This window comes from Lissotriton vulgaris, chromosome 5 (assembly GCF_964263255.1).
Source record: "Lissotriton vulgaris chromosome 5, aLisVul1.2, whole genome shotgun sequence".
NCBI classification, from domain to species: Eukaryota; Metazoa; Chordata; class Amphibia; order Caudata; family Salamandridae; genus Lissotriton; species Lissotriton vulgaris.
In genome coordinates this window covers 713394692-713420477 of record NC_141693.1, presented here as the reverse complement: position 1 = coordinate 713420477, position 25786 = coordinate 713394692, and the positions used below count along the sequence as shown (strand labels likewise).

The window sequence follows — 25786 nt, the reverse complement described above, 5'->3', positions numbered from 1 at the left end:
AAGTATCGGGAGGCTTTTTGACTGTCGGCACACTAGTCTCAGCCCCTGTACTTTTATCATCTATAGCTTATCTGGTTTTATTTATTTCTCAGTTTCCCATAGAATTTTCATCGATATGACAATTGCCACTCAGTAATTTATGTTCTTTGGTGGCACAGCCTTGTATATTGCAGTGAGTATACGCCTCAATGACACTGTTAATTTTGCATTCATGCACCACAGTGATACCTTGAGGTACTAGTAGTGTCCTTGTCATTTTAGATTGTTCTGTGCTTTCTTCGGAATTGGAGCCTCCAGGCCCAAAACCTCCAGATGTCCTCCCCATGGTAAATGCCCTCGGGCCCCCCGTTTATTATTATTATTATGCGATTAAGGCAGTTCTTATGTGTTTGAGTGGTTCATTCATTACCCTTCATTTTTCATAGATTTACCTGCCCCGCCACACCCCTTCACGTCCTGATGAAGACCCTTTCTTAAGGCTGAACTGTCGCCTACTCGTTTATTGGGGTTGAAACGTCGACTTTGTTTCCTTCTAATTAACAGCCTGCGCTGATAATGAATCGGATATTCGTACAAGCGCATTCAGCATGTTGTTGCACTAAATATGCTATGAACATTCTATGTCCTCTTTGGTAGCTGGCTCACAGTTAAAGCCAGGTTGAATTATGTATTTCTTCATAAAATGCTGAATTACAATTGTACTGAAGATTGTACGCAGTTTTGTCACTATTTATTCTCACATTCCACTACCTTTCCCTTCCTTCCACTACCTGGGGCACACCCTTTTTATGTTGATGATAAAATGCTTCCGTTACTTGGTATTTTTTGCTTTATATACACATTGTGAGAAAAACAAGTGTGGTAAAACTTTCAAGCATCTCTGTGTTTAGTTCTTTGTATGTTTGTTTAGATTTTACAGTTTCATGTACTGGGTCCCCCCCCATTATATGTATCGTTCAAGTACCCAGGTCCCAGTGACTATATTGGGTTAACCCTTTCTTCTGTACCATCACTCCTTATCGCAGCGGAGCCTTCCACATCTCGGCAGAGTCACCACATTCAGCCCGACACCAACGCTCTGGTCTCAGGACTTCATCGAAATAAACACCGATCTCTGCCAGATAAGCCGCGACCACTCTGGCACCCTGCGCGCCCTTGGGCAACGTTTCTGTAGTGCACCGGCCACCACTTCCCCACTACGACAACCTGGGGATTCTGGCCTAGTGCAATGGTGCCTCAGGCCACAGTGGTCTGCTCATTCAGTTTCGGGTGTAAAGGGTTTGGGGACGGCTTGCCAGGTGCCTGAGCCACTTGTGTGTTTTGCTGTCTACCCTATGTGGGAAGGGTATGCCCAGACGTGGGTCCCTTGCTCACTAGGCCACTGGAGTCAAGCTATCCTGGCTGAAGACGGCTGATAGCCAGAAACCGGTCCTAGGATACTTGATTCCGCTCCAGGGAAGACATGGCTTGGCTGTTCGGTCTGGACTGTTCCCATGAGGCACAGGTTCAAGACTGATTTGCATATGGCCATGTCTGAACTGGGGTGGCTTGGTTAGCAAAATAACGATGGATTAAACCCAGATCTGTGACTGGGGTTGAATGTTTTGCCATTCTGCAACATTCCATCCATCATCTTGTGTGTTTTCCTGTAGAGTTGATTGTAGCACAAATCTTGTCAGATTGACCCAGCAGATGGAGGATTCATGTAGGATAGATAGATGGCAACGCAGAGCTTTTGTTTTAGGCGGCCATTTTCGTTGCGAGCAAGCTCCACCCTCCATGGGTGAATATTCATTATAAGGCGCACCATACTGCTCACAACACCGCCGGAACAGAGTCTGCATTTAAGGTCACATCATATTGGTACCTCATGCGGCTCATATCTATCGATGGGATAAAAACCAGACAGAGAAATGCTGGCGGGGCTGCGGACTGGCCGGCTCGTTGGTGGACCTACTCTGGCACTGTCGGAGGTTAGAACGATGTGGGGAGAGTTGCTGAACGACAGACTCTGCCTTCAAGACGGAGATTCCTCGTTTCCAGGCGAACACACTGCTAGGGCTATCAAATGCACTAACGTTCCCCCTGCGCTCTCTGAGTGGTAGCAAAATGGCTTTGGCGTTATTAGAAGCGCAGCAAGCGATTCTGGCAAACTGGAGCTCTTCTACGGTGCCAGATCATACGGCTTGGCTACATAGACTCTGGGCGACCCTAACCATGGAACGCCCATCTCTAGAGCAAGATCATAAGTGCGAAACTTATGCAGAATAATGTGCCCCTTTCATATCGTTACTATCTAAAGAACTCAGAGAAGTTACGTGCCCCAAATATCTACAAGTCTTACATCTGATCCTGAGGGCACAGGACCAGGTATTGTCCCGTACCTAACGATGTGGGTCTGAGACTGGAACTGGCTGATGTGGGTGAGTGGCTCCAAATGATCTAACATGGCATGTGTAGGTGCCCTTTTCATTACTTACTTTCTTTTCTTTTGGCTGGGGGGGGTGTTGTCACTCTGTTCTTTGTGTTTTTGTAGTGATGTTTATTCTGTTTTTAGTGTAACCATATAGACTCGGGCAATCCAGACATCGCTGCCAGCCTCCGGGTTGTAGGCACTGAAGCTGTGAAATATGTGTCGTACATCTATCCCATGGTGCCGGCCAAGGTGGTTGTAGGCATACACCAGTGTACTGACAATCGATTGTCTAATAAAACGAATAAAAGATTTGTTCCATAAAACAAGTGCTTCTGGATCCCACTTGTGGACAGGACTATTCAGTGCTTATGATTATCAATGTAGCTAGATAAAACTTAAACGTTTGATGAAAATGGAGGTAAAACTGGACTACTTCGAAGCAATGTACCTACTGAAAGGACTTGAGAGCATGTTATAGTCTGTTCACTAAGCACGTTCAAAAACGTTACTTACCTTCAACAATCATTCAGCAAATGGTTCAAATTAGAACATCCTTCAGATGTCAAGAGTAGCCTTTCTTTGCTATGGCAAAGAACATCCCAATTATCTACCACATAACTGACCTCAACAGAAAAGGCTGGAAACGCTGTTTGCCTATGGTACCGGCTTTACCACGGCCTTACTATGGCGAGGTCTAACAGAAGCTTGGATTTGACTGCTCCAATAAGAGAAACTCCAGAGAACTGAAAGGCTTCATTCACACACTTTAAACATTATTTCACAAGCATAAAGCTTTCGCAAGACTTGTAGCAACTATGGATACAGTTGAGGCATGTATCAGTGCATGGTGGACAGAGTGGACAAGATCATGAGTTATTACCACACTCTTAAAACCCACTCTTGAAATCCATAAAGAGCTGAGCATACACTTGACTATGTCTCCGTGGCTTAATGCAGTAGAGCACGACGGGGCTTGTATCATAGCTTTTCAGGTGATCATCTATGGTGGGATGAGGAGGAGAGAAGAAAGCTGTAATGGTCAAGAACAGACCCATGTGAGATTCCCATTTTAAAAGAAGAGATCGACAGGTACAAGACCCAATTTATCAGGGTACAAAAAACTGAATGGTGGTTGAACCGAAGGGGCCTGAAGTTCAAAGACTGAATGGGCTGAAGTCAGTGCCGTTAATACACCAGTTTTAAAAATGAGAACTCAAACCAGGCAACTGTGCATCTGCTTAAATGAGGGTGCCATTAAAAAGAGCAACCCAAGATTCAGATTAGACTAAGGAACAATAAACAGAGTGAGAAGGAACCAGTAAAAATAAACCTTTTAGAAAAGACACCACTAGTGCGGAGTAGCTAGGAAGGCTGGTCAGGGGGCACACAAAGGCTGATAGATCAGCCAAGCAGCTTTTGACAGAAGCCACTGCTATATCCTGCAGGGGAAGAGAAAGTGCAAACCATATAACATCAAAAGGTATGAATTTAAAAGGTTCAAGGCTTCAGGCGTGTACCAAATAAAAATAAATAGTTCCAGTGTTAAGCATAAATGGACTCTACAGTGTCTTTTCTGGCCTCCCAGAGGACTTCCATGACTTCAGATGGCAGACAAAAAGATTCTACAAGGCAATGCTCAAACCCGACAAAGACAGCTGCAGTGCCTTATTTTTGAATGATCATAAAAGTTTCTCTTTGTCAGGATCCTTTTGTGTGTAAATGGTCTGACAACAGACTCCAACATATTCAAACTCGCAGATATAACACAAATCAAACAGATATTCATGTTTAGAAGTTAATAGTAAAGATTAAAATGACAGCATAATTCTTTACCAGTTTCTCAACAATAAAACACGATCTACCATATACCTGTATCCTCATCAGAAGAGCTGCAAACATCTTTTGGCCTCGTAGGTTTCCTGGGTACTGGCTTTACCATGGCCTTAACATGGATAGACTTTGATGGGGCCTTGGATTTGATTTCACACTCTTCTGAACTGGAATCTTAAAAGAAAAACAAGGCAATCATGGGTAAAGCCTTAGAACAAGGATTTTGCGGTGACATACCTTTATTTTTTGTATTTTCATCTGAGGTAACAGACATGACATTGCCATTAAAACATGAAAAAAAAAGAAAACGATTAAGAAATTGAAGCTGCGGATCCTAGCGCTGCCGCAGGAACATCAACAAACAGCATTTGCCGCTATTACCGGCGCACCCTATGGCCCCGCCCCTTTTCTGAGGCCACTCTCCTCCTTGCCATCCCCCACACTCTACAAATTGTGTGCATTTTCCAAATGCGCAGCGGGCGCGACGTTTGCGCGCCGAAGGCGAGCCTAAGGCAAGCCCGTCTGCGCCAGCTCCGGGCCTAGGGCCAGCCATGCTGTCAGTCCTCCACCCGCTCAGAGGCTAACGTGGACCAGGTCACAGCTTTTAGATCTATGTAAGACAACTTGCACTCCCCCTACACCATGCAACTTTCCCTTACCCAGCCCTTTCTTGTACAAATGTCACAATTGCCCTTTCTCTCTCTGTCCCTACTGGACTCGCCCCCATGACCCCGCAATTAATCAGCCCACACCCACTAAATCTTACTCTATGGGACTGGTGAATTGTCGCTCTCTACCTTGTCACGCCAGTGATGTTTGGCTATTATTGTCCTCCACGTCCTGGGACTTATTGTTTCTAACTGAGACATGGATTAAAGACTCCTCCAACCCAGACATATCTCTTGCCATACCCACCCGTAACCGCTTCACTGGAATAAGCCGTGAAGGTTCCCAAACAGGTGAGGAATTGCAGTAATCTTAAAGACTCACCTGACAATCACGTCTAAAAACATTACGAACATAAAGCCCATAGAAGCACTATATTTCTCTGTCATGGACTCCACCACAGCCATTTTTTCCGGGATCTTGGTCTACAACCCCCCTAACACCCCTCAGTCTGCCATTTCTGAACTACTGGCAGTCACTGCAGATCTGTCTATTAAACACCCTCACTTCACAGTACTGGGAGACTTCAACCATCACGTTGACGTACGTAGCTGCAACTGCGCCACTTATCTCCTAGAATCCATGCAAAATATAAATCTTACTCAAAGGGTAAGGGGCCCCACGCATGCTGCAGGACATACCCTTGACCTTATCTTTTCCAACTGCGCGAAGCTAAAAACCCTTCCTTCCACACCTCTGACATGGTCTGACCATTTTTTAATTCCATTCGAGGTATCTTCAACTCAAATTGTCAAGAAGGAATCTGCCATTAGAACACAAGGCAGAAAATGGCACAAGATCTCATGTACTGCCCTGGAGCAATCATATATTAACAGCTTAAACCCTTTCCCTGACTATCTCAACGAAGCGGTCCTTATACTCAATAATGATCTCATGACTGCTATTGAGAAAGTAGCCCCCTTACAAACCCTCACCTCCCGCAGACAAAAACCTTCAGCCCCCTGGTTCACTCAGGAACTAAGGGAAAACAGAAGCAGATGTAAAAGATGGAGCGACAATGGCGGCAGACCTATGACCCTGAAGCCAAGGCTCTTTACAGACAGGCCCTCAAAGAGTTTCGCAAACTCAAACGCAACTCTATGAGCACCTATTTTGCAGAAACTATTGCCAATGCAAAAAACTCTACCAAAGCTCTCTTTAACATTGTTAAAGATTTTACTAATCCCACTGCTCTGTCCCACCCCAGTATCCCCGTCCCAAGCATTTAGTGAAGACCTATCAGATTTTTTTGAGAAAAAAATTGCCAACATTGCAGCAACTATTCTCCAGAACGGTATCGAGATTACTGAAGACCCTACCACCATCTGCACGAATGCATTTACTGCTTTTCAACCACTCACCAAGGAGCATGCACTGAATCTATTCTTGAAATGTAAATCAGGCTCACCATTGGACCCAGCCCCGGCCCTAATTATGAACGAAATTGCCCCTTTAGTTAATAACCCCCTACTCGAAGTATGGAACTCCTCCTTACACCCTGGTGTTGTCCCTTCCGCCTGGAAACACGCAATGATAATTCCAATCCAAAAAAAAGCAGACATCGATCCTACCTGCCTGAGCAATTACCGACCAATCTCACTCCTACCCAAGCCTGCCAAGGTGCTCGAGAAAGCGGTACAAGTGCAGCTGTCCAACTACCTAGAATCAAACTCGCCGTTCCATGATTCCCAATCAGGATTCAGACCGGACTTCAGTACCGAGTCAGCTCTACTTGAGGTATCAGAGTCGATTAGAGAATGCACGGATAGGGGAGAGGAGGCCATGCTGGTCCTCCTCGACCTATCCGCAGCATTTGACACCATCTCCCATGACATACTACTTGCTCGCCTCGCTTGGGTTGAATCTTTCCTCACGAACAGATTCCAACAGGTGATGCTGGGCTCCTTTCTTTCTACCAAGAAACCATTGATCTGGGGCGTTCCGCAAGGCTCGGCCCTCAGCCCGCTCCTATTCAATGTGTATCTAAAACCACTGGCAAAAGTGGTAGATTCCTGGGGCGTCAAAGTAATTTTTTACGCTGACGACACCCAACTGGTGTTCTCCTTCAAAGACCACTCCGAAAAATCATTCCACAACTTTCGCCACGGCATGATGAATATCGCTACCTGGATGTCTGTTAACAACTTAAAACTTAATACAGATAAGACGGAAGTCTTGTTTTTTTAATCAGAAATCCCCCACACCTCCCATTCTTTGGTGGCCGACTGAACTCAACCCTCCTCCGGTACCAGTCCAAGCTGCCCGCAACCTAGGCTTCCAATTTGACACTGCCCTCTCCTGCAAGACTCAAATTAATAAAGTCACTCGTCTTGCTTCAGAAAGCTCTGCATGATAAAAAAAATCATCCCCTATCTGCCACTAGACTCACGTAAGACAGTAGTCCACGCCCTCATCACCGCTCATCAGGACTACGCAAATAGTCTGTATGCAGGTGCCCCTGCGTACCTCATACACCAACTACAGACAGTCCAGAATGCAGCAGCCAGGTTGATTTGCAACATCCCCTATCGCCACTCCATCTCACCTCATCTGATCAAACTTCATTGGCTCCCAGTGAGACTACGCATTCAATTTGAAGCCTTAACCCTGGCTTTTAGAGCTCTTAATGATCGAGGCCCCACCTACCTGCGTTGTAGAATGAAGTTCTCACAAGCACCCCGAAACCTCAGATCCAACCATCTCCGCCTTATGATCTGCCCCCGTTTCTGCCTGGCACGTACGGGAGGAAGGGCCTTTGCAGTGGCTATCTCCAAACTGTGGAACCACCTTCCTATAGAACTAAGATTCCTGACGTCAGAGCCCCTATTCCAAAAAAAACTCAAGACCTGGCTCTTTTCCCTCATCTAATCTACCCACTCCCTAGCACATCCCTCTGACCCTTTCGAGATAATGTCTTCAGCACCGGGACACCTCAGTTGGAGTTAGCTGTGCGCTCTACAAACTACTAAATAATAATAATAATAATATTTCCAAGGACCATGAACGTTACATACTTCATCAGGTACTGCATGGTACTGGATGAGAATGCACTATTTCTAGCATAGCAATCAGGTGCAACTTTGCACATAAATCTTAATGACAGGTGATCATGGAATATAAAACAAGCATTTGCAATGCAATGGTCTCGGCATCATTAAAGGTAGAGCTATTGGCATTGCTCATGACATTTCTTTTTTTTTCTTTAAATCAAAAATAAATGGCCATTGTCATTAACATTGCCAATACACAGCACTCTGCACTCAACTGCACACTTGCTCTGCGCACTCGCCACTCTGCGCACTCGCCACTCTGCGCACTCGCCACTCTGCGCACTCGCCACTCTGCGCACTCGCCACTCTGCGCACTCGCCACTCTGCGCACTCGCCACTCTGCGCACTCGCCACTCTGCGCACTCGCCACTCTGCGCACTCGCCACTCTGCGCACTCGCCACTCTGCGCACTCGCCACTCTGCGCACTCGCCACTCTGCGCACTCGCCACTCTGCGCACTCGCCACTCTGCGCACTCGCCACTCTGCACTCTGCACTCTGCACTCTGCACTCTGCACTCTGCACTCTGCACTCTCCACTCTCCACTCTGCACTCTCCACTCTGCACTCTCCACTCTGCACTCTGCACTCTCCACTCTGCACTCTGCACTCTGCACTCTGCACTCTGCACTCTGCACTCTCCACTCTGCACTCTGCACTCCCCACTCTGCACTCACCACTCTGCACTCACCACTCTGCACTCACCACTCTGCACTCACCACTCTGCACTCACCACTCTGCACTCACCACTCTGCACTCACCACTCTGCACTCACCACTCTGCACTCACCACTCTGCACTCTGCACTCTGCACTCTGCACTCTGCACTCTGCACTCTGCACTCTGCACTCTGCACTCTGCACTCTGCACTCTGCACTCTCCACTCTGCACTCTCCACTCTGCACTCTCCACTCTGCACTCTCCACTCTGCACTCTCCACTCTGCACTCTCCACTCTGCACTCTCCACTCTCCACTCTGCACTCTCCACTCTGCACTCTCCACTCTGCACTCTCCACTCTGCACTCTGCACTCTCCACTCACCACTCTGCACTCACCACTCTGCACTCACCACTCTGCACTCACCACTCTGCACTCACCACTCTGCACTCACCACTCTGCACTCACCACTCTGCACTCACCACTCTGCACTCACCACTCTGCACTCACCACTCTGCACTCACCACTCTGCACTCACCACTCTGCACTCACCACTCTGCACTCACCACTCTGCACTCACCACTCTGCACTCACCACTCTGCACTCACCACTCTGCACTCACCACTCTGCACTCACCACTCTGCACTCACCACTCTGCACTCTGCACTCACCACTCACCACTCTGCACTCACCACTCTGCACTGTTCGACAAACAGGAATCCACTTAACTTTCCATTTTTGAGCATGTGCAATATAAAAGCAACGTAAAATGCTTAATAAAAGTAGGTACTCCGACACGAAGGCCAAGGCAGTGAGAGGTCACTGTCTTTATGTGAGCTGCAACAGAGCTCCCTATCAGCGAAACCAGGCCACTTGGAAGGTATTTGAGCCTACTTGCTAACATAGCGGAGCAAAGAACTCTTCAGAGATTTGTGAGGGATATATTATGCAACAAACATTTAAAGCATCATTAAAGTTAGCATAACTTGAAGGTCAAAACACGTTTGTGAGAAACAGTAAAAATATGTATTTTCTGAATAATACGCAAGGATTACAAAATATGCACTGGTAAAGCCAATAGATCTGTCATTTTGTTAGGGTACGTTTTTGGAAATAGTTGGGCAGTTGTATGTATGTTTGCCCCCAGAGGATTAGGATGAAAATCCAAAGATGAAGTGGCCCGCATCGCTATTGTTTAGGCACGTATCGCGGCCGCCCCGGAAGTCAGGCACGGTCGCCAGTGACGGGGGCGGGGCCACGTTCAGACCGGAACTGAAGAGGAGGCAGGCGGAGTCGTTGCGTCTCGCGGCCCGGGGCTCCTGTGAGCGGTGTAGAGCCCCGGGGCCGCGCCAGCAGGAGGTTGGGCGCCGCGTGCTGAGGTAAGGTAAGGTAAGGTACTAAAGGCTGGAGCGGGATTGGTGCACGTGTGTGTATGCTCGTGTGTATGCTCGTGTGTGTGTATGTATGTATGTGTGCGACGGTGACGGCGGGGGGGGAGGGGGGCCTCGGTGCACTTGTGTGTGTGCGCGCGTGTGTGTATGAGTCAGGGGTGGTGTCTCTGTATGTATGTATGTATGTATGTATGTATGTATGTGCGTGCGTGCATGGGCGCGTGTGTGTGTGTATGCGCATGCGTGTGTGGTGCTTGCGCTTCCCAGGAGACAGCGCCTGGCCACAGCGCGCGTTCCAGTTACAAATCGCCTGGAAGGATGCGCGTGGCCAGGACTGTCTCCTGGGACTGCTACTCGCTGACATAAGATCTCGGCGGAGACGCGCTTACGCGCGTCTTTTAGCCGAGACCTAAAAAGTGGGACAGGCAGATGCATAAAAAGACTGTGTAGGCATAGTCAAATACACACAAAAGGAACAACTCTATACGTAATACACCAAGGTCCAACTTGAGATGGACTTAAAGTAATAGCAAGGAAAGAAGGGACTGTGCACAGCGACATCGTTTTACGGCACTATCATTCATCCATGCCAGTTAGGAAAGGCAATGTCCACAAGGAATGTCTGCGCTACATAATTAAGTAGCAGCTTTTAGAAGAGGAGTGTCTGATTCTTCCGCAACCCCCAAAAGAAGATAACTTTGTAGTGGGCCCCAGATATCTCTAGGCCTAGAGGCTATTGGCAGTGTCTCAGCGTAAGTGGTGGATTGCTCCCAACAGTAAAGTAAGTCTCCCAGACAGGCCTTGAAATTCGGAGCCCTCCCTCTACCCTAGCGACATGCTATGCTGCGCTTTGCCAACAAAAAGGAGAGCGCCAGGAATTTACGTTGTGGCTTGGGTATCTGGGCAGTGTAGCTTAAAAGTGCCACCCGTGGATCCCTCACCAGCATACAGCCCGTCATTTTCTCCAATGCCACATGAACCTGCTCCCAGTATTCCTGCACCCTTGGACATTCCCATGCCAAGTGGAGAAAGTCAGCCCCCGGCTGCCCACACCTTTCAAAGCAGCCAGTGTCAGTTAGTTGGAACCTAAATTCCTTAGCCGGGGTATAGTATAGGCAATGTAAACATTTGTAGCGTATGACTCAGGTTATCATCTATGGTGGGATGAGGAGGAGAGAAGAAAGCTGTAATGGTCAAGAACAGACCCATGTGAGATTCCCATTTTGAAAGAAGAGATGGACAGGTACAAGACCCAATTTATCAGGGTACAAAAAACCGAATGGTGGTTGAACCGAAGGGGCCTGAAGTTCAAAGACTGAATGGGCTGAAGTCAGTGCCGTTAATACACCAGTTTGAAAAATGAGAACTCAAACCAGGCAACTGTGCATTTGCTTAAATGAGGGTGCCATTAAAAAGAGCAACCCAAGATTCAGATTAGACTAAGGAACAATAAACAGAGTGAGAAGGAACCAGTAAAAATAAACCTTTTAGAAAAGACACCACTAGTGCGGAGTAGCTAGGAAGGCTGGTCAGGGGGGCACACAAAGGCTGATAGATCAGCCAAGCAGCTTTTGACAGAAGCCACTGCTATATCCTGCAGGGGAAGAGAAAGTGCAAACCATATAACATCAAAAGGTATGAATTTAAAAGGTTCAAGGCTTCAGGCGTGTACCAAATAACAATAAATAGTTCCAGTGTTAAGCATAAATGGATTCTACAGTGTCTTTTCTGGCCGCCCAGAGGACTTCCATGACTTCAGATGGCAGACAAAAAGATTCTACCAGGCAATGCTCAAACCCGACAAAGACAGCTGCAGTGCCTTATTTTTGAATGATCATAAAAGTTTCTCTTTGTCAGGATCCTTTTGTGTGTAAATGGTCTGACAACAGACTCCAACATATTGAAACTCTCAGATATAACACAAATCAAACAGATATTCATGTTTAGAAGTTTATAGTAAAGATTAAAATGACAGCATAATTCTTTACCAGTTTCTCAACAATAAAACACGATCTACCATATACCTGTATCCTCATCAGAAGAGCTGCAAACATCTTTTGGCCTCTTAGGTTTCCTGGGTACTGGCTTTACCATGGCCTTAACATGGAGAGACTTTGATGGGGACTTGGATTTGATTTCACACTCTTCTGAACTGGAATCTTAAAAGAAAAACAAGGCAATCATGGGTAGAGCCTTAGAACAAGGATTTTGCGATCACATACCTTTATTTTTTGTATTTTCATCTGAGGTAACAGACGAAATATGCTACTTACCAGTATGCATCTGTTCTTGGCATAGAGGGCTGCAGAGTGGTACATTTATGAATAGATCGCCATCTGGTGTTGGGCTCGGAAGTTTGCACTTGTTTTTCTCTTGGAGAAGTCTTTTGTCGTCACGAGACTGGTGACTCCTCCTTTGGGTGCTAGTGTGCATGGGCATCGGCTCCATCCTTGGATTGTTTTGCCTTAGTAGGGTTAGATGGAGTAGTATGATAGAATACAGATAGAAATGCCCATGTAAGTGTATCTAAATAAGATAGTGTTGGAACAGACACAGGTTACCGGGGAGGCTGGGAGGGCATGTACCACTCTGCAGCCCTCTATGCCAAGAACAGATGCATACTGGTAAGTAGCATATTCTGTTCGAGGCATATGGGCTGCAGATGGTACATTTATGAATAGACTATACAGCAGTTATCTCCCTAGCGGTGGTCACCAGTACCTGTTGCAACAGTCTGAAATAAAGTTTTTAGAACAGCTTGTCCCACTGTAGCCTGTTGTGTTGCCTGCACATCTACACAGTAGTGTTTTGTGAAGGTATGCGGTGTAACCCAGGTAGCTGCTTTGCATATGTCATCTAGAGGAATGTTTCCTAAGAATGCCATAGATGCTCCTAGTTTACGTGTAGAGTGAGCTCTAGGAGGAACAGTTAATGTCCTCTTTGCTTTTAAGTAGCATATTTGTATACATTTTACAATCCATCTGGTAATGCCTGCTTTAGAGATAGGATTGCCCTTATGTGTAGGAGAAAACACTACAAATAGTTGTTTTGTCTTTCTGAAAGTTTGTGTTCTTTCTATGTAATACAATATCGCCCTTCTGACATCTAATGTATGTAGGGCCCTTTCTGCTACCGTCTGTGGTTTTGGAGAGAAGACTGGTAGTTCCACTGGCTGATTGATGTTGAATGCTGAAATTACTTTAGGCAAGAATTTGGGGTTTGTTCTAAGAACCACTTTATTTTGGTGTAACTGCAGAAATGGTTCTTGTATAGTAAATGCTTGCAATTCACTTACTCTTCTGAGTGAAGTAATAGCTATAAGAAAAGCCACCTTCCATGTGAGGAATTGTATTTCACACCTATGCATAGTTTCGAAAGGTGGTCCCATTAATCTGGTAAGTACTATGTTGAGATTCCAGACTGGGGCAAGCGGTAGTCTTGGTGGAATGACTCTTTTGAGGCCTTCCATGAAAGCTTTTATTGCTGGTACTTTAAACAGGGAAAGATGTTGTCTGTTTTGCAGGTACGCTGCTATAGCTGCAAGATGTACTCTTATAGAGGTGTAAGCAAGGTTACGTTGCTGCAAGTGTAGTAAATAGCAAATGATCTCTTTAGTGGACGCGTCCAGAGGGTTGATGTCGTTACTGTTACAGTATACAGCAAACCTTTTCCACTTTGCTGCATAGCATGCTCTGGTGGTAGGACTTGGAGGTAAATCTAAGTATCCAAATTCTATGACCTCAGGAGCCAGATCGCTCGGTTCAATTGTTTGGGATCTGAGTGCATGGGTAATAATCTTAACTTTTGATGTGGCAGCTGCATGAACACTCGAGTTGTTAGTGAGTGTTGTGGTTGAAATTTTTGGGTCAACGTGATCATTGTTTGGATCCTGATTGGATTGGGGTATACTTTGGCTTCTTCTGTGTCTATAGTAGCCCATAGATATTGTTGAACCTTGTTTGGTTGTAGGTGGGATTTTGTGTAGTTCACCGTAACCCTAGCTGGTGCAGCAATTGAATGGTCTTCTGTGTGTTTTGAAGACATTCTTCCTGTGACTTGGCTTTTATTAGCCAATCGTCCAAGTAAGGGAAGACATGTATTTGTTGTCTTCTTAGGTGTGCTGCAACTACTGCTAGGCATTTTGTGAACACCCTTGGTGCTGTTGTGACCCCAAACGGAAGGACTTTGAACTGATAATGTTGTCCTTCTACTACAAACCTGAGGTATTTTCTGTGGGCTTTGTGAATTGGGATGTGAAAGTAAGTGTCTTTTAGATCCAGTGTAGAAAGAAAGTCCCCTTTCTTCAGTAAAGGAAGTACTTGTTGGAGCGTGACCATGTGGAAATGTTCCAAGTTTATGTATGCATTGAGAGGTCGGAGGTCTAAAATTGGTCTTAGAGACCCCTCTTTTTTGGGAATTAGGAAGTATAGAGAGTATACTCTTGTCCCTTTCTGATGTTTTGGAACCTTCTCTATAGCATGCTTTTGTAGCAGTGATAGTACCTCCTGTTTTAACAATGTCAGATGATCTTGACTCATTGGACGCTGTCTGCGGGGGATGTTTGGTGGGGTAGCTGTGAGTTCTAGGCAATAACCATGTTGGATAATTTGTCTCACCCACCTGTCTGACGTGATGTTTTCCCAGACAGGTAGGAACGAATAGGCTACTTACCAGTATGCATCTGTTCTTGGCATGTAGGGCTGCTGACATTCATATCTGTGCGTAGATCGCCGCCTAGTGTTGGGTCCGGATGATTGCACATTGTTGTCCTGGAAGAGTCTTCGAAGTATCACGAGATAGGTGGCTCCTCCCCTGGACTACAGTGCGCATGGGCATCAACTCCATCCCCAGATTGTTTTTAGCCATTGCGGCCAAGATGGAGTGAAACTCAGTGAATGATGACCACGCTATGAGTATATGTGAATACTGCAGCTGCTACAGGCGCCGGGGAGGAGGGCGGGCGATATGAATGTCAGCAGCCCTACATGCCAAGAACAGATGCATACTGGTAAGTAGCATATTCGGTTCGAGGCATGTGGGCTGCTGAATTCATATATGTGCATAGAATACAAAGCAGTCCCTCCATTAGCGGCGGCCACCCGTGCCAGCTGCAGCAGTTTGAAAAAGTGTCTTGAGAACAACTTGCCCTACAGCTGCTTGCTGTTTGGAGTGCACATCAACACAGTAATGCTTAGTAAATGTGTGTGTGGTAGACCATGCGGCTGCTCTACATATGTCTTCTAAAGGAATGTTTCCAAGGAATGCCATAGAGGCCCCCAACTTTCTGGTGGAGTGGGCTCTTGGTGGAATGGTAAGAGTATGCTTAGCTTTGAGATAGCATATTTGGATACATTTAACTATCCCCCTAGCAATACCAGCCTTGGAAATAGGGTTACCTTTGTGGTGCGGTGCAAAGGCGACAAAGAGTTGCTTAGTCTTCCTAAAATCCTTGGTCCTATCAATGTAATACATTAGGGCCCGTTTAACATCAAGGGTATGGAGCATCCGCTCTGCCAATGATTCAGGATTTTGAAAGAAAACGGGTAATTCGATAGTTTGATTGATGTGGAACTGAGACACAACCTTGGGCAGAAACTTAGGATTAGTGCGGAGCACTACCCTGTTGGAGTGAATTTGGATAAATGGCTCTTGGATTGGGTCATGGGTGGTATCAACCTCAGGGCCAAACAGGTGATCTGGGTTGACCGTTTGGCTCAAGATGGTGGTTTGAATGTCCGGCTTGAACCCAGATATCCTTAGCCATGCATGTCTACGAAGCATAACGCTAGTGTTAATTGCGCGTGCGGCGGTGTCAGCCACGTCCAGAGCGCACTTTATGGAAGCGTTGGAGATTAGCTTCCCCTCCTGTATAAACATTTCAGCCCCTTCCTTATATTGATCGGGTAAATGTTGCAAAAGGGTCTCTAGGGTATCATAGTGTGCCCTGTCTTAACGCGCCAGGAGCGCCTGCGTGTTAGAGATGCGCCATATGTTGGCTGCCGGCGCTGCTACCCTCTTCCCCGAAGCCTCAAAGACTTGACTCTTTGTCTGGGGGAGGAGCACACCCGTAGTCTGCGAGTTGGCCCTCTTCCGGGCATTGGAGACAACCAGGGAGTCCAGAGGCAACTGTCCCTTGATATAAGTTGGATCTGTGGGCGCCGCCTTCTACTTATTGTCGATCCTCGGGTTGATGACCCTCGCCCTGGTGGGTTCTTTGAAGACCTCAGCAGCGTGCTTTAAAACACCCTTCAGCATTGGCAGAGTCTTTACGGTCTTTTCAGAGACAGAAAAGGTGTCAAATAGGAAGTCGACGTCCACAGGGTCAGCATGCAGCTTGACGTTGTGATTGGCCGCTGCCCGCTCAATGAGGGTATTGAAAGCCGCAGAGTCCTCAGTGGGGGAAGTTTTTGCTGAGAAAAGCTGAGGGTCCTGTCCAGAACGCGGGTCCCCAGGATCGCCACCAGCAGACCAGGGCTCTGCCACATCCTCTGGGTCTGTGTAGACGGGATAGCTGTATTCATCTTCGTCGTCTCCTTCACCAGCTTCTGCATTGGAGTGAGTGGGTGAGAGTTCGTGAGCCTGTGCTGAAATGGGCTCCACCAAGGCTGGAGAACCAGCAGAGTCCATCTTTCGTTTGAGTGGGATCTTGTACGACTCCAACTGGGGCTCAGGGGTGATTTTCCTCTTCAGGAGGGAAAGCCTGCCCATTTCGGCGTCTATGAAATGTTCCTGATGCTCTTCTTCCAAAAGTTGTCGAGGCCGTGGGCCGAGGACCACCAACGAAAGGTTTCGGCGTCGAAGACACCTTCTCGGGCACGCCGGCCCCCGGTTTAGCAGCGAAAGCATTCGGCGCCGTCTTCGGCGGCAAGGTGAAAAGGATCGGCGTGTGCGCCTTTGCCGGTTTCTCCAGAGGCTTTGCCGGCGGAGGGTCCTTCGGCTCGACCGCTGCGGCGCCGTCCCTAATGCGCTGTAGGGACTCTGTAACCTTCTTAGTGAACGCGGCGGATGGACGCGCCGGTTCGACAGGGTCCTTAACGGTTGGTTTTGGAGCGGAGTCCGATGAAGTTCCCCTCGGAGTCGACGCACTCGGCGCAGCTCCCTTGGCCTTGTCGTGTGGAAGCGGGGAAGAGATGCTCTTCGGGTCGTCTGTCCGCTTCTTCGGTCGGTAAGAGACCTTTTGGGGTGGTCGACCGTCTTCTTGTGATCGAGTCGACCTTTGCCGGCGTCGACAGTCTTCGGCGCCGATGCGGCCGCGTCCGACCCCTTCACCTTCGGCTTCGATGTAGTAGCCTTCGGTTCGGCCATTTTGACGTGGCTCTTCGGCTCGACGGCCATTTTAGATTTCTTCGGCGCCGAGGCCTCCGAAGTCTTCGATCCAACCAATGCGATGCGCACTTTCGGTTTCGATATCTCCGGTGTCGAGACCGTAGCTTTCACTTTCGATTTCTGTGTCACCGGGATTGAATCGGTACCAATGTCCGTGGCGGGGCCGAGGAACTCACAACAAGGTTTCGGGTAAGGCCCGAAGGCGATCCCTCGACCTGGGCCTTATGTATTTGAACGGCCCCGGAGTCAGTCTGAGGAAGCTCTTCGTCCGAGCTATCCTCCATGGTGGCAAGGGCCCCGTCGTCGTCCCCTACCTCCTTGACGACTTCACCGAAATCTTCGGTCTCGGCGTCGTAGTCGTCCTCGACCTCCGACGCGGGGTTAGATTCCAAGATGTCCTGGATATCTTCATCCTCGACCTCCCCAGCATCGAAAATGTCCGTAGGCGGTGGTGCAGATTGCTGGGCCTCCAGGCGCGCAGCTCGACGGAGCTTGAGTGTTTTCTTGGACCTGAACCTGGAACAGGCCATACACTTGGCCTCGTTGTGGTCCGGCGACAGGCACTTGTTGTACACCAGGTGGACGTCGATATGTGGGTACTTCGAGGCACACAACGGACATCGCTTGAATGGACTTCGTTCCATGACGGATGGTCGAAGAGTCTGGAGCGTCGACTAGGCCCTTCCGCGACGAAGGCACGCGGAAGTACAAGCTTGGCTTGGAGCCGAGGAAAGTTGCGAAGCCGAACGCAAGACAATACCGACGCAAGTCCTAAAGACCTTTTGGTCTCAAGTAAAGTGAAGTTAATTATTATCGATTCCGACGAGAGGGAACCAAAGACATCCGAACCCAATGGCGGAAAAAAACAATCTGGGGATGGAGTCGATGCCCATGCGCACTGTAGTCAAGGGGAGGAGCCACCTATCTCGTGATACTTCGAAGACTCTTCCAGGACAACACTGTGCAATCATCCGGACCCAACACTAGGCAGCGATCTATGCACAGATATGAATTCAGCAGCCCACATGCCTCGAACCTGTGATAGACGTCCCCCGACCGGTGTTATATGGTCTGGGGGGAGTTGTATTAAGTCACTGTTTTGGGGTTGGGGAGCTGCAGTTGTTAATATTTCCGCGACCTCTACCCTTGTTGTTGTTACCTCTGTAACTGCCTCTTGAATTACCTCTGGGTGATGTTGATGTAAAAGAGGTAGATTGCTGGCTTCTGCCTGTATTCTTTGACCCCCCTCTATAGGTGGACCTACGAAAGGAACCCCTACGAGTTGGCTGTTGTAATGCTTCCATTGATTTAGCCGTTTCTGTGTCTTTTTTCATCTTTTCTAAGGTCTCATCTGTACCTGAGCCGAAAAGTGCTTTTTGATCAAAAGGTTGGTTCAATAAAGATGATTGTACTTTTTGTTTGAATCCTGAGACTCTAAGCCATGCATGTCTTCTTAACATGATACTGGTGTTGATGGATATTGCTGCAGTGTCTGCCGCGTCTAAGGCGCACCTAATGGAAGTGTTGGTTATTATCTTCCCTTCCTGTATAAGCTGGTCTGCCCTTTTTTGATGTTCCTTAGGGAGATATGTGATGAGTTTTTCTAACTCGTCATAATACGCCCTATCATAGCGTGCAAGTAGCGCTTGTGTATTAGCTATGCGCCAGCTGTTTGCTGCTTGGGATGCTACTCTTTTGCCTGATGCATCTATTAGCTTGGACTCCTTATCAGGAGGAGGAGCTTCTCCTGTAGATAATGAGTTTGCTCTTTTACGAGCGTTTGTGACTACAAGTGAGTCCAGAGGTACCTGTCCCTTGATAAATATTGGGTCCTTTAGGGCTGCCTTATATTTTTTATCAATTCTTGGGTTTAATACCCTAGCCCTCAGAGGGTCTTTGAATATGTCTGCTGTGTGATTGAGAAGACCCTTTAGCATAGGTAGTGTTCTTGATGTTCTTTGTGCAGCAGGTAGCGTTTCTAAAAGGAAATCCTCTATTTGAGGTTCTGTATGTCAATCTACCTTATGGTATTTTGCTGCCCTATTAATCAGTTGTACAAAATCTGTATTATCATCAGGTGGTGAAGGTTTTGAGGGGTATAATTCTGGGTCGTTATCATCATCTGACCCTGCATCATAATTCTCCCATGGGTCTTCTTCATCTGTGATAGTGTCGTCATCCCCATGAGGTTCTCCCTCCCCTGTATCACTGTCTACATCTGTTTGAGGTGTAGATGGTCTTGGTGTAGAAGGTGGAGGAATAGCTGGCATAGTGTGAGGAATAGGAGAAGAGGGTGTGTCTCTAGGTCGAGGAGAAAGGGGAGGAGTTATATTTGTCCCCATTGTTCTCTTCTTAGGAGGAAGAGTTTTGTCATCTAACTGTTCATTCTTACTCTTTTTCGGTGATTTTGTCACCACTTTGCCAGTTTGCCGATCGATAAACAAAGTCTTTTGTTTTGGATCTGTCTGCTGCTCCTGTGTCGGTACCGAAGTTCTTGGTTCCGAAAGGTGCCTTTGCTTCTGACCGTCAATATTCTGTGTTTTCGGCACCGAGAATTTGCTCAATTCCGATTTTTTTGGTGTCGAGTAAGTCTTCGACGTCGAAGCATGTTTCGGTTTTGACATGGAATGTTTCGATGCCGAGCTTTCCTTTGAATGGAGCTTCGGTGTCGATGTCGACCGTTTCTCGGATCCGACATGGTGGGAGGCCGAGAGTTTCAGTTTCTGTTTCGGTTTCGTTGCCGGGCCCGAAGGCGGGGCGTAGGAAACTTTCTTCGGTGGTCTGACCGGGCTCGAAGGCGGGGTCGGTACCACACGGGTCGGTTTTTTGGTAAGGGGACGTCGTCACTCACGGTTTGTTGAACGTCGATTTCTTCGACATCAGACTCGTCCACTTCCGACCACGATTCGTCTTCCTGTTCTTCTTCTTCTTCGAGGTGCTGGGCCTCGAACAGCTCCGGGATTGCCTCCGACTGCATTCTCGAAACCTTGTGTATTCGGGCTCGAGGGTTTCTAATCGTCGACTTGGAGGAGAATGCTGCGCAGGCTTCGCAGTCCCTGGATTTGTGTTCAGGCGATAGGCAGAGGTTGCACACCTCGTGTAGGTCCTTGTGTGGGAACTTAGCACCACACGTTGGACATCTCTTAAATGGAGTCCTTTCCATGGACTCCGGGCTGTACTACGTGGAGAAAGGCCTCCCGGTCTCGTCGACGTAGAAGAAAATGTTTATTGTTGGAGTCGAAACGCGTCGAAATGGAAATGAAATCGCGTTTGATAACAATACCGTCGAATTGGAAAGGGAATACGCGCCAAATATCACTTTTTCTCGAAGTCGATCCGGAGCGCTTCGATCCTCATCCGAACCCGATGGCGGAAAAAAATCAATCTAAGGATGGAGCCGATGCCCATGCGCACTAGCACCCAAAGGAGGAGTCACCAGTCTTGTGACGACAAAAGACTTCTCCAAGAGAAAAACAAGTGCAATCATCCGAGCCCAACACCAGATGGCGATCTATTCATAAATGTACCATTTGCAGCCCATATGCCTCGAACATGACATTGCCATTGAAACATGAAAAAAAGACAAAACGATTAAGAAATTGAAGGGACGTATTTCCAAGGACCATGAAAGTTACATACTTCATCAGGTACTGCATGGTACTGGATGAGAATGCACTATTTCTAGCATAGCAATCAGGTGCATCTTTGCACATAAATCTTAATGACCGATGATCATGGAATATAAAAAAAGTGGGACAGGCAGATGCATAAAAAGACTGTGTAGGCATAGTCAAATACACACAAAAGGAACAACTCTATACGTAATACATCAAGGTCCAACTTGGGAGATGGACTTAAAGTAATACAGAGGAAAGAAGGGACTGTGCACAGCGACATCGTTTTACGGCACTATCATTCATCCATGCCAGTTGGGAAAGGCAATGTCCACAAGGAATGTCTGCACAACATAATTAAGTAGCAGCTTCTAGAAGAGGAGGGTCTGATTCTTCCGCAACCCCCAAAAGAAGATAACTTTGTAGTGGGCCCCAGATATCTCTAAGCCTAGAGGCTATTGGCAGTGTCTCAGCGTAAGTGGTGGATTGCTCCTAACAGTAAAGTAAGTCTCCCAGACAGGCCTTGAAATTCGGAGCCCTTCCTCTACCCTAGCGCAAGTTAAGTTTCGCTTTGCCAACAAAAAGGAGAGCACCAGGAACGAATAATTTTTTACCTGTCGGTGTCGTTTTGCAGCTTGAAGATCTTTCTGGATTCACTATGCTGTGCCTATTCCGCGGTCTTGTGGTTGGGTCCGGATTCGTAGTCTTTTCTTTGTTTTTTTTTTTTTTTTCCGTCGCCCAGGTGGGCGTCGGTGTCACCCCTCCTTGGGTGCATTTCCGGTGACGTCGGCATGCAGCTCCCACCCTTGGGCGCCATCTTCGGGTTCTTTTTTCCGTGTTTCTTTCGTCTCCGAAGTGATGGCAATGTTCTATGTAGGTGAAACTTTTCAACCGCTTTGTACATAAAGTCCTTTCTACTTTTTTTTTTTTTTTTGACCACCTCTTTCCTCTCCAGCCTCATCTTTCTGGCGGAGGTGGGTGGGTTCGCTAGTGAATCCAGAAAGATCTTCAAGCTGCAAAACTACACCGACAGGTAAGAAACTATTCGTTTTGCAGCGTGAATCTTTCTGGATTCACTATGCTGTGCATAGATTTTGTAGCGGTTTCTCATTTCTGTGGCGGCTGGGTGGAAGATGAGCTTTGGTTTTTGAATATGTGCTGGAGCACCTTTTGTCCGACTTGTGCTTCTCTGTTCATCTGAACATCCACGCAGTAGTGCTTCGTGAATGTGTGCACCGAAGCCCATGTTGCCGCCAGCCATATGTCTTGTATGGGTGTGTTAGCCAGGAAGGCTATTGTAGCACCTTTTTTCCTAGTGGAGTGGGCACGTGGCCCCTCTGCTAGTTCTTGCCCTGCCCGTTTGTGGCAGAGTTGAATTGTTTGCGCGATCCATCGTGCAATAGTGTTCTTGGTTACTGCCTTTCCCATGAAACTGTTGGCGAATGACACAAAGAACTGCTTTGTCTTCCTGTGTCTCTTTGTCCTCTCGATATAGTGCATGACCGCCCTTCTGGCGTCTAGGGTGTGTAGGGCTCGCTCTGCGCTATTTGTTGGTTTTTGGAAAAAACTCGGTATCTGTATGGACTGGTTCATGTGGAATTTGGACACCGCCTTTGGCAAGAAGTGTGGGTCGGTCCTCATCACAACCCTGTCATTGTGTATTTGTATGTAGGGTTCCTGCAGCGTTAGCGCTTGAAGCTCGCTTACTCTGCGTAAGGACGTTATTGCAACCAAGAAAGCTGTTTTCATGGTCAGCATTTCTAGTGAGGCGTTGTGGAGTGGTTCAAAGGGCTCCTTCATGAGTTCCATCAGGACTATGTTCAAGTTCCATGCCGGTGGCGGCACATGCTTGGGTGGTGCGATCCTCTTCGCTACTTCCAGGAATCTCTTCACAACCTGTGACGTGAAGAAACTCCTGCCCATCTCACCCCTTGTGTAGGCGACTATCGCTGCCAAGTGGACTCTTAAGGAGGACGAGCTGAGTTTTTTCTCCAGTAAGTGCGTGAGGTATTTTAGCACTGTGGAGTCCTTCTTCATTTTATTGTGAAGTCTTTCCTTCCTGCACCATATTGTGAATCTCTTCCACTTTGCCACGTAGCACTTCCGTGTGCTGGGCCTCCCGAAGGACCCTGAGGGTGCTCTCTGGCAGTCTCAAGTGTGCGAATTCTATGTCCTCAGGAGCCACGCCACTAGGCTCAGGCTCTCTGGCTCTGGGTGCAGTACCTCTCCGTTGTGCATGGAGAGCAGGTCTTTTCTTTTGCCGAATCTGTGGAGTGCACTCTGTGTCATCTCCATGATCTGCGAGTACCATGTCTGTCTGGCCCACTGTGGCGCGACCAGTATCAGGGTCATGTTGCTCGCTCTGCACTTGCTCAGTACTCTGTGTATCAGTGGTATCGGGGGAAAAGCGTAAGCAAATGTCCCGGACCAATCTATCCAAAGGGCATTCCCAAGGGACCCCTCTTCGTGTTGTCTGGATGCGAAGCTTTGGCATTTTGCATTCTGGCGTGTTGCAAACAGGTCCACTGATGGCGTTCCCCACTTGTTGAACAACCATCTCGTCTCCTGAGCATTGAGCTCCCACTCGTGGGATGCCGATGTCTGTCTGCTGAGCCAGTCTGCTTGAATGTTCTCCTTCCCCGGTAGGTGTATGGCCAGTAGGTCTATCCTGAGGGGGATGGCCCATCTCCATATCTCCTGCGCCAGTGTCGAAAGCATGGTTGACTGTGTTCCACCCTGCTTGTTGATGTAGAACATCGCTGTGGTGTTGTCTGTCTGCAGCAACACCCTGTGCTTGTACAGTCTTGGTTGGAAGGCTTTCAGTGCAAGGAAGATTGTTTTCAATTCTAGGTAATTGATGTGCTTTGTCGCATCTGTTGGTGTACACAGACCCCTCACTTTGAGTTCCTCCATGTGAGCGCCCCATCCCTTCAGGGATGCGTCTGTGGTGATGGTCACTGTTGGTGTTGGGGGTGTTAGAGGCTTTCCCTCTGTTATGTTATCCATGGTCCACCATGCCATTTCCTTCTGCACTGCGTGCGTCACAACCACTACATCCTCCCAACTGCCTGAAGCTTGTGACCATTGTTCCTGGAGCCATTCTTGGATGGGTCTCATGTGAAGTCGTACATTTGGTACCAGGTGGATGCATGATGCCATCATCCCCAAGATCTTGCTCGCAGTCCTCACTGTCCGAGCTTGTCCCTTCCGGTAGAGGCGAGTTTCCCTCACCAGGGCCCTTGCTCTCCTGTCGCTGGGGAACACCCTGCCCTGTAAGGTGTTGATCTGTGCCCCCAGGAAGATCTTTACTTGCTCCGGCTCCATTGACGATTTTTTCCAATGGATGGAGAACCCCAGGTTTATTAGCGTGCTCGTCACTGTAAGTGCGTCTTTCGGGCATTTCTGGTACGAGTTTGCTTTCACTAACCAGTCGTCCAGGTAAGGGTATACGTGTATTCCCTGCCTTCCTAGGTGCGCTGCGACTGTGAAGCACTGATCACCTCACTTTTGAAGCCAGGGAAGACCCCAGAGAGCTGCGATTCCTATAGGCCCCTCTCCCTTCTAAATTGTGATATGAAAATATTGGCCAAATTATTAGCTAATAGGCTGGCACTTCTTTTAGATAAACTCATACTACTCGATCAATCGGGTTTCGTCCCCAGCAGGGCCACGACCCACAACCTCTGCACCCTTTTTTCTCTATTACGAATGTTGCACCTGACTTTCCACTGCCTGCAGTTTTTTTAGGCGCCACCAAAGCGTTTGATTCGATGGAGTGTGATTATCTATTTGTGTTCTTCAACGCTTGGGATTGCCTAATTTGTTTCTCAAGTGGGTTAAGCTGTTATATCAGCAGCCAACGGCTAGAGTGTTAATCAATGGACATATATCTCCAGCATTTTCCATTACAAGGGGCACGCCGCAGGGATGCCCGTTGTCCCCGCTTCTTTTTGCCATAGCAGTCGAACCATTGGTGTCTAAACTTCGACCAGCATCATCTCGAACGGGCATTCCGCTGTTGTATGCGTCAAATTTTGATATCCCTTTACGCTGGCGACATTACTTTATATATCAGTGACCCCCAACATAATGTGAACCCTGTCTTGCGGGAATTCCTAGTGTTCGGCAGATTATCCGGGATTAATATCAACTGGAGTAAATCCCATTTTTTTCCTCTAACACCCGCGGTTGATCGATTTGTGCTGAATTTCCCACTAGAATGGTGCGGCACGGACCTGTTCTATCTGAGAATCCAGCTAACCGGAGACAGAGAAGCCACCATAAGGCTCAACTATGGCACATTCCTAATCAGTTTGGAGGAGGAAGGAAGTTTTGAGATCCGTCCAGTTCCCTGGAATCAATATCAACTAATTAATGAAGGAGGATCACTTGTCCTGTATAACATTGGGTATACGTAAATGGTTCTGTCAAATTCCAATAAAAAAACCCTCATGCACGTGTTGGTTGGTAGTGACGTTTAGCGGTATATCTTTGTTCTCCGCTTTCCCTCACACGTGTCTGCATAATCGACGCCAAGATGAGAGCCTTCACGATTCCCCACAAGACCAAGCCACCCGTGCTAGAACTGGTCGAGGAGGAAGACGAACACGTTGAGGGATTCTTCATAGATTTCATTAAAGACCATAGCCATGACATCTATGTATTGCTTGTAGAATTCGGCGGGAATGCCATCCAGGCCGGGCGCCTTTCCATTGTTTCGCTGCGTGATCGCCTCCCTAATTTAGTCAAACTCACATGGGAGACATAAGAACTTCCTCTGAGTATCACTTAACCACCCAAGTTCGACGTCCTCTAAAAAGCTGTCCATATCGAGTGAT

The 25786-nt window shown here is 47.6% G+C and overlaps 1 protein-coding gene across 6 annotated transcripts in view; it reads right to left on the bottom strand.

Annotated features, from left to right (window-relative positions):
* NOLC1 (nucleolar and coiled-body phosphoprotein 1) overlaps window positions 1-25786 on the bottom strand; it is a 539002-nt gene that overhangs the window by 310556 nt on the left and 202660 nt on the right. For 2 of the 6 annotated variants that reach the window (XM_086922145.1, XM_086922146.1), the window contains exons 4-5: window positions 12033-12167; window positions 4286-4420 (exon numbers count right to left, since the gene is read on the bottom strand). The exons of 2 other annotated variants lie outside the window; for them this stretch is intronic. In XM_086922145.1, the coding sequence (XP_086778271.1) occupies window positions 4286-4420; window positions 12033-12167 (270 nt within the window). The remainder of the gene's footprint in view (window positions 1-4285; window positions 4421-12032; window positions 12168-25786) is intronic. 2 more of the 6 variants (XM_086922147.1, XM_086922148.1) reach the window with 1 other exon arrangement.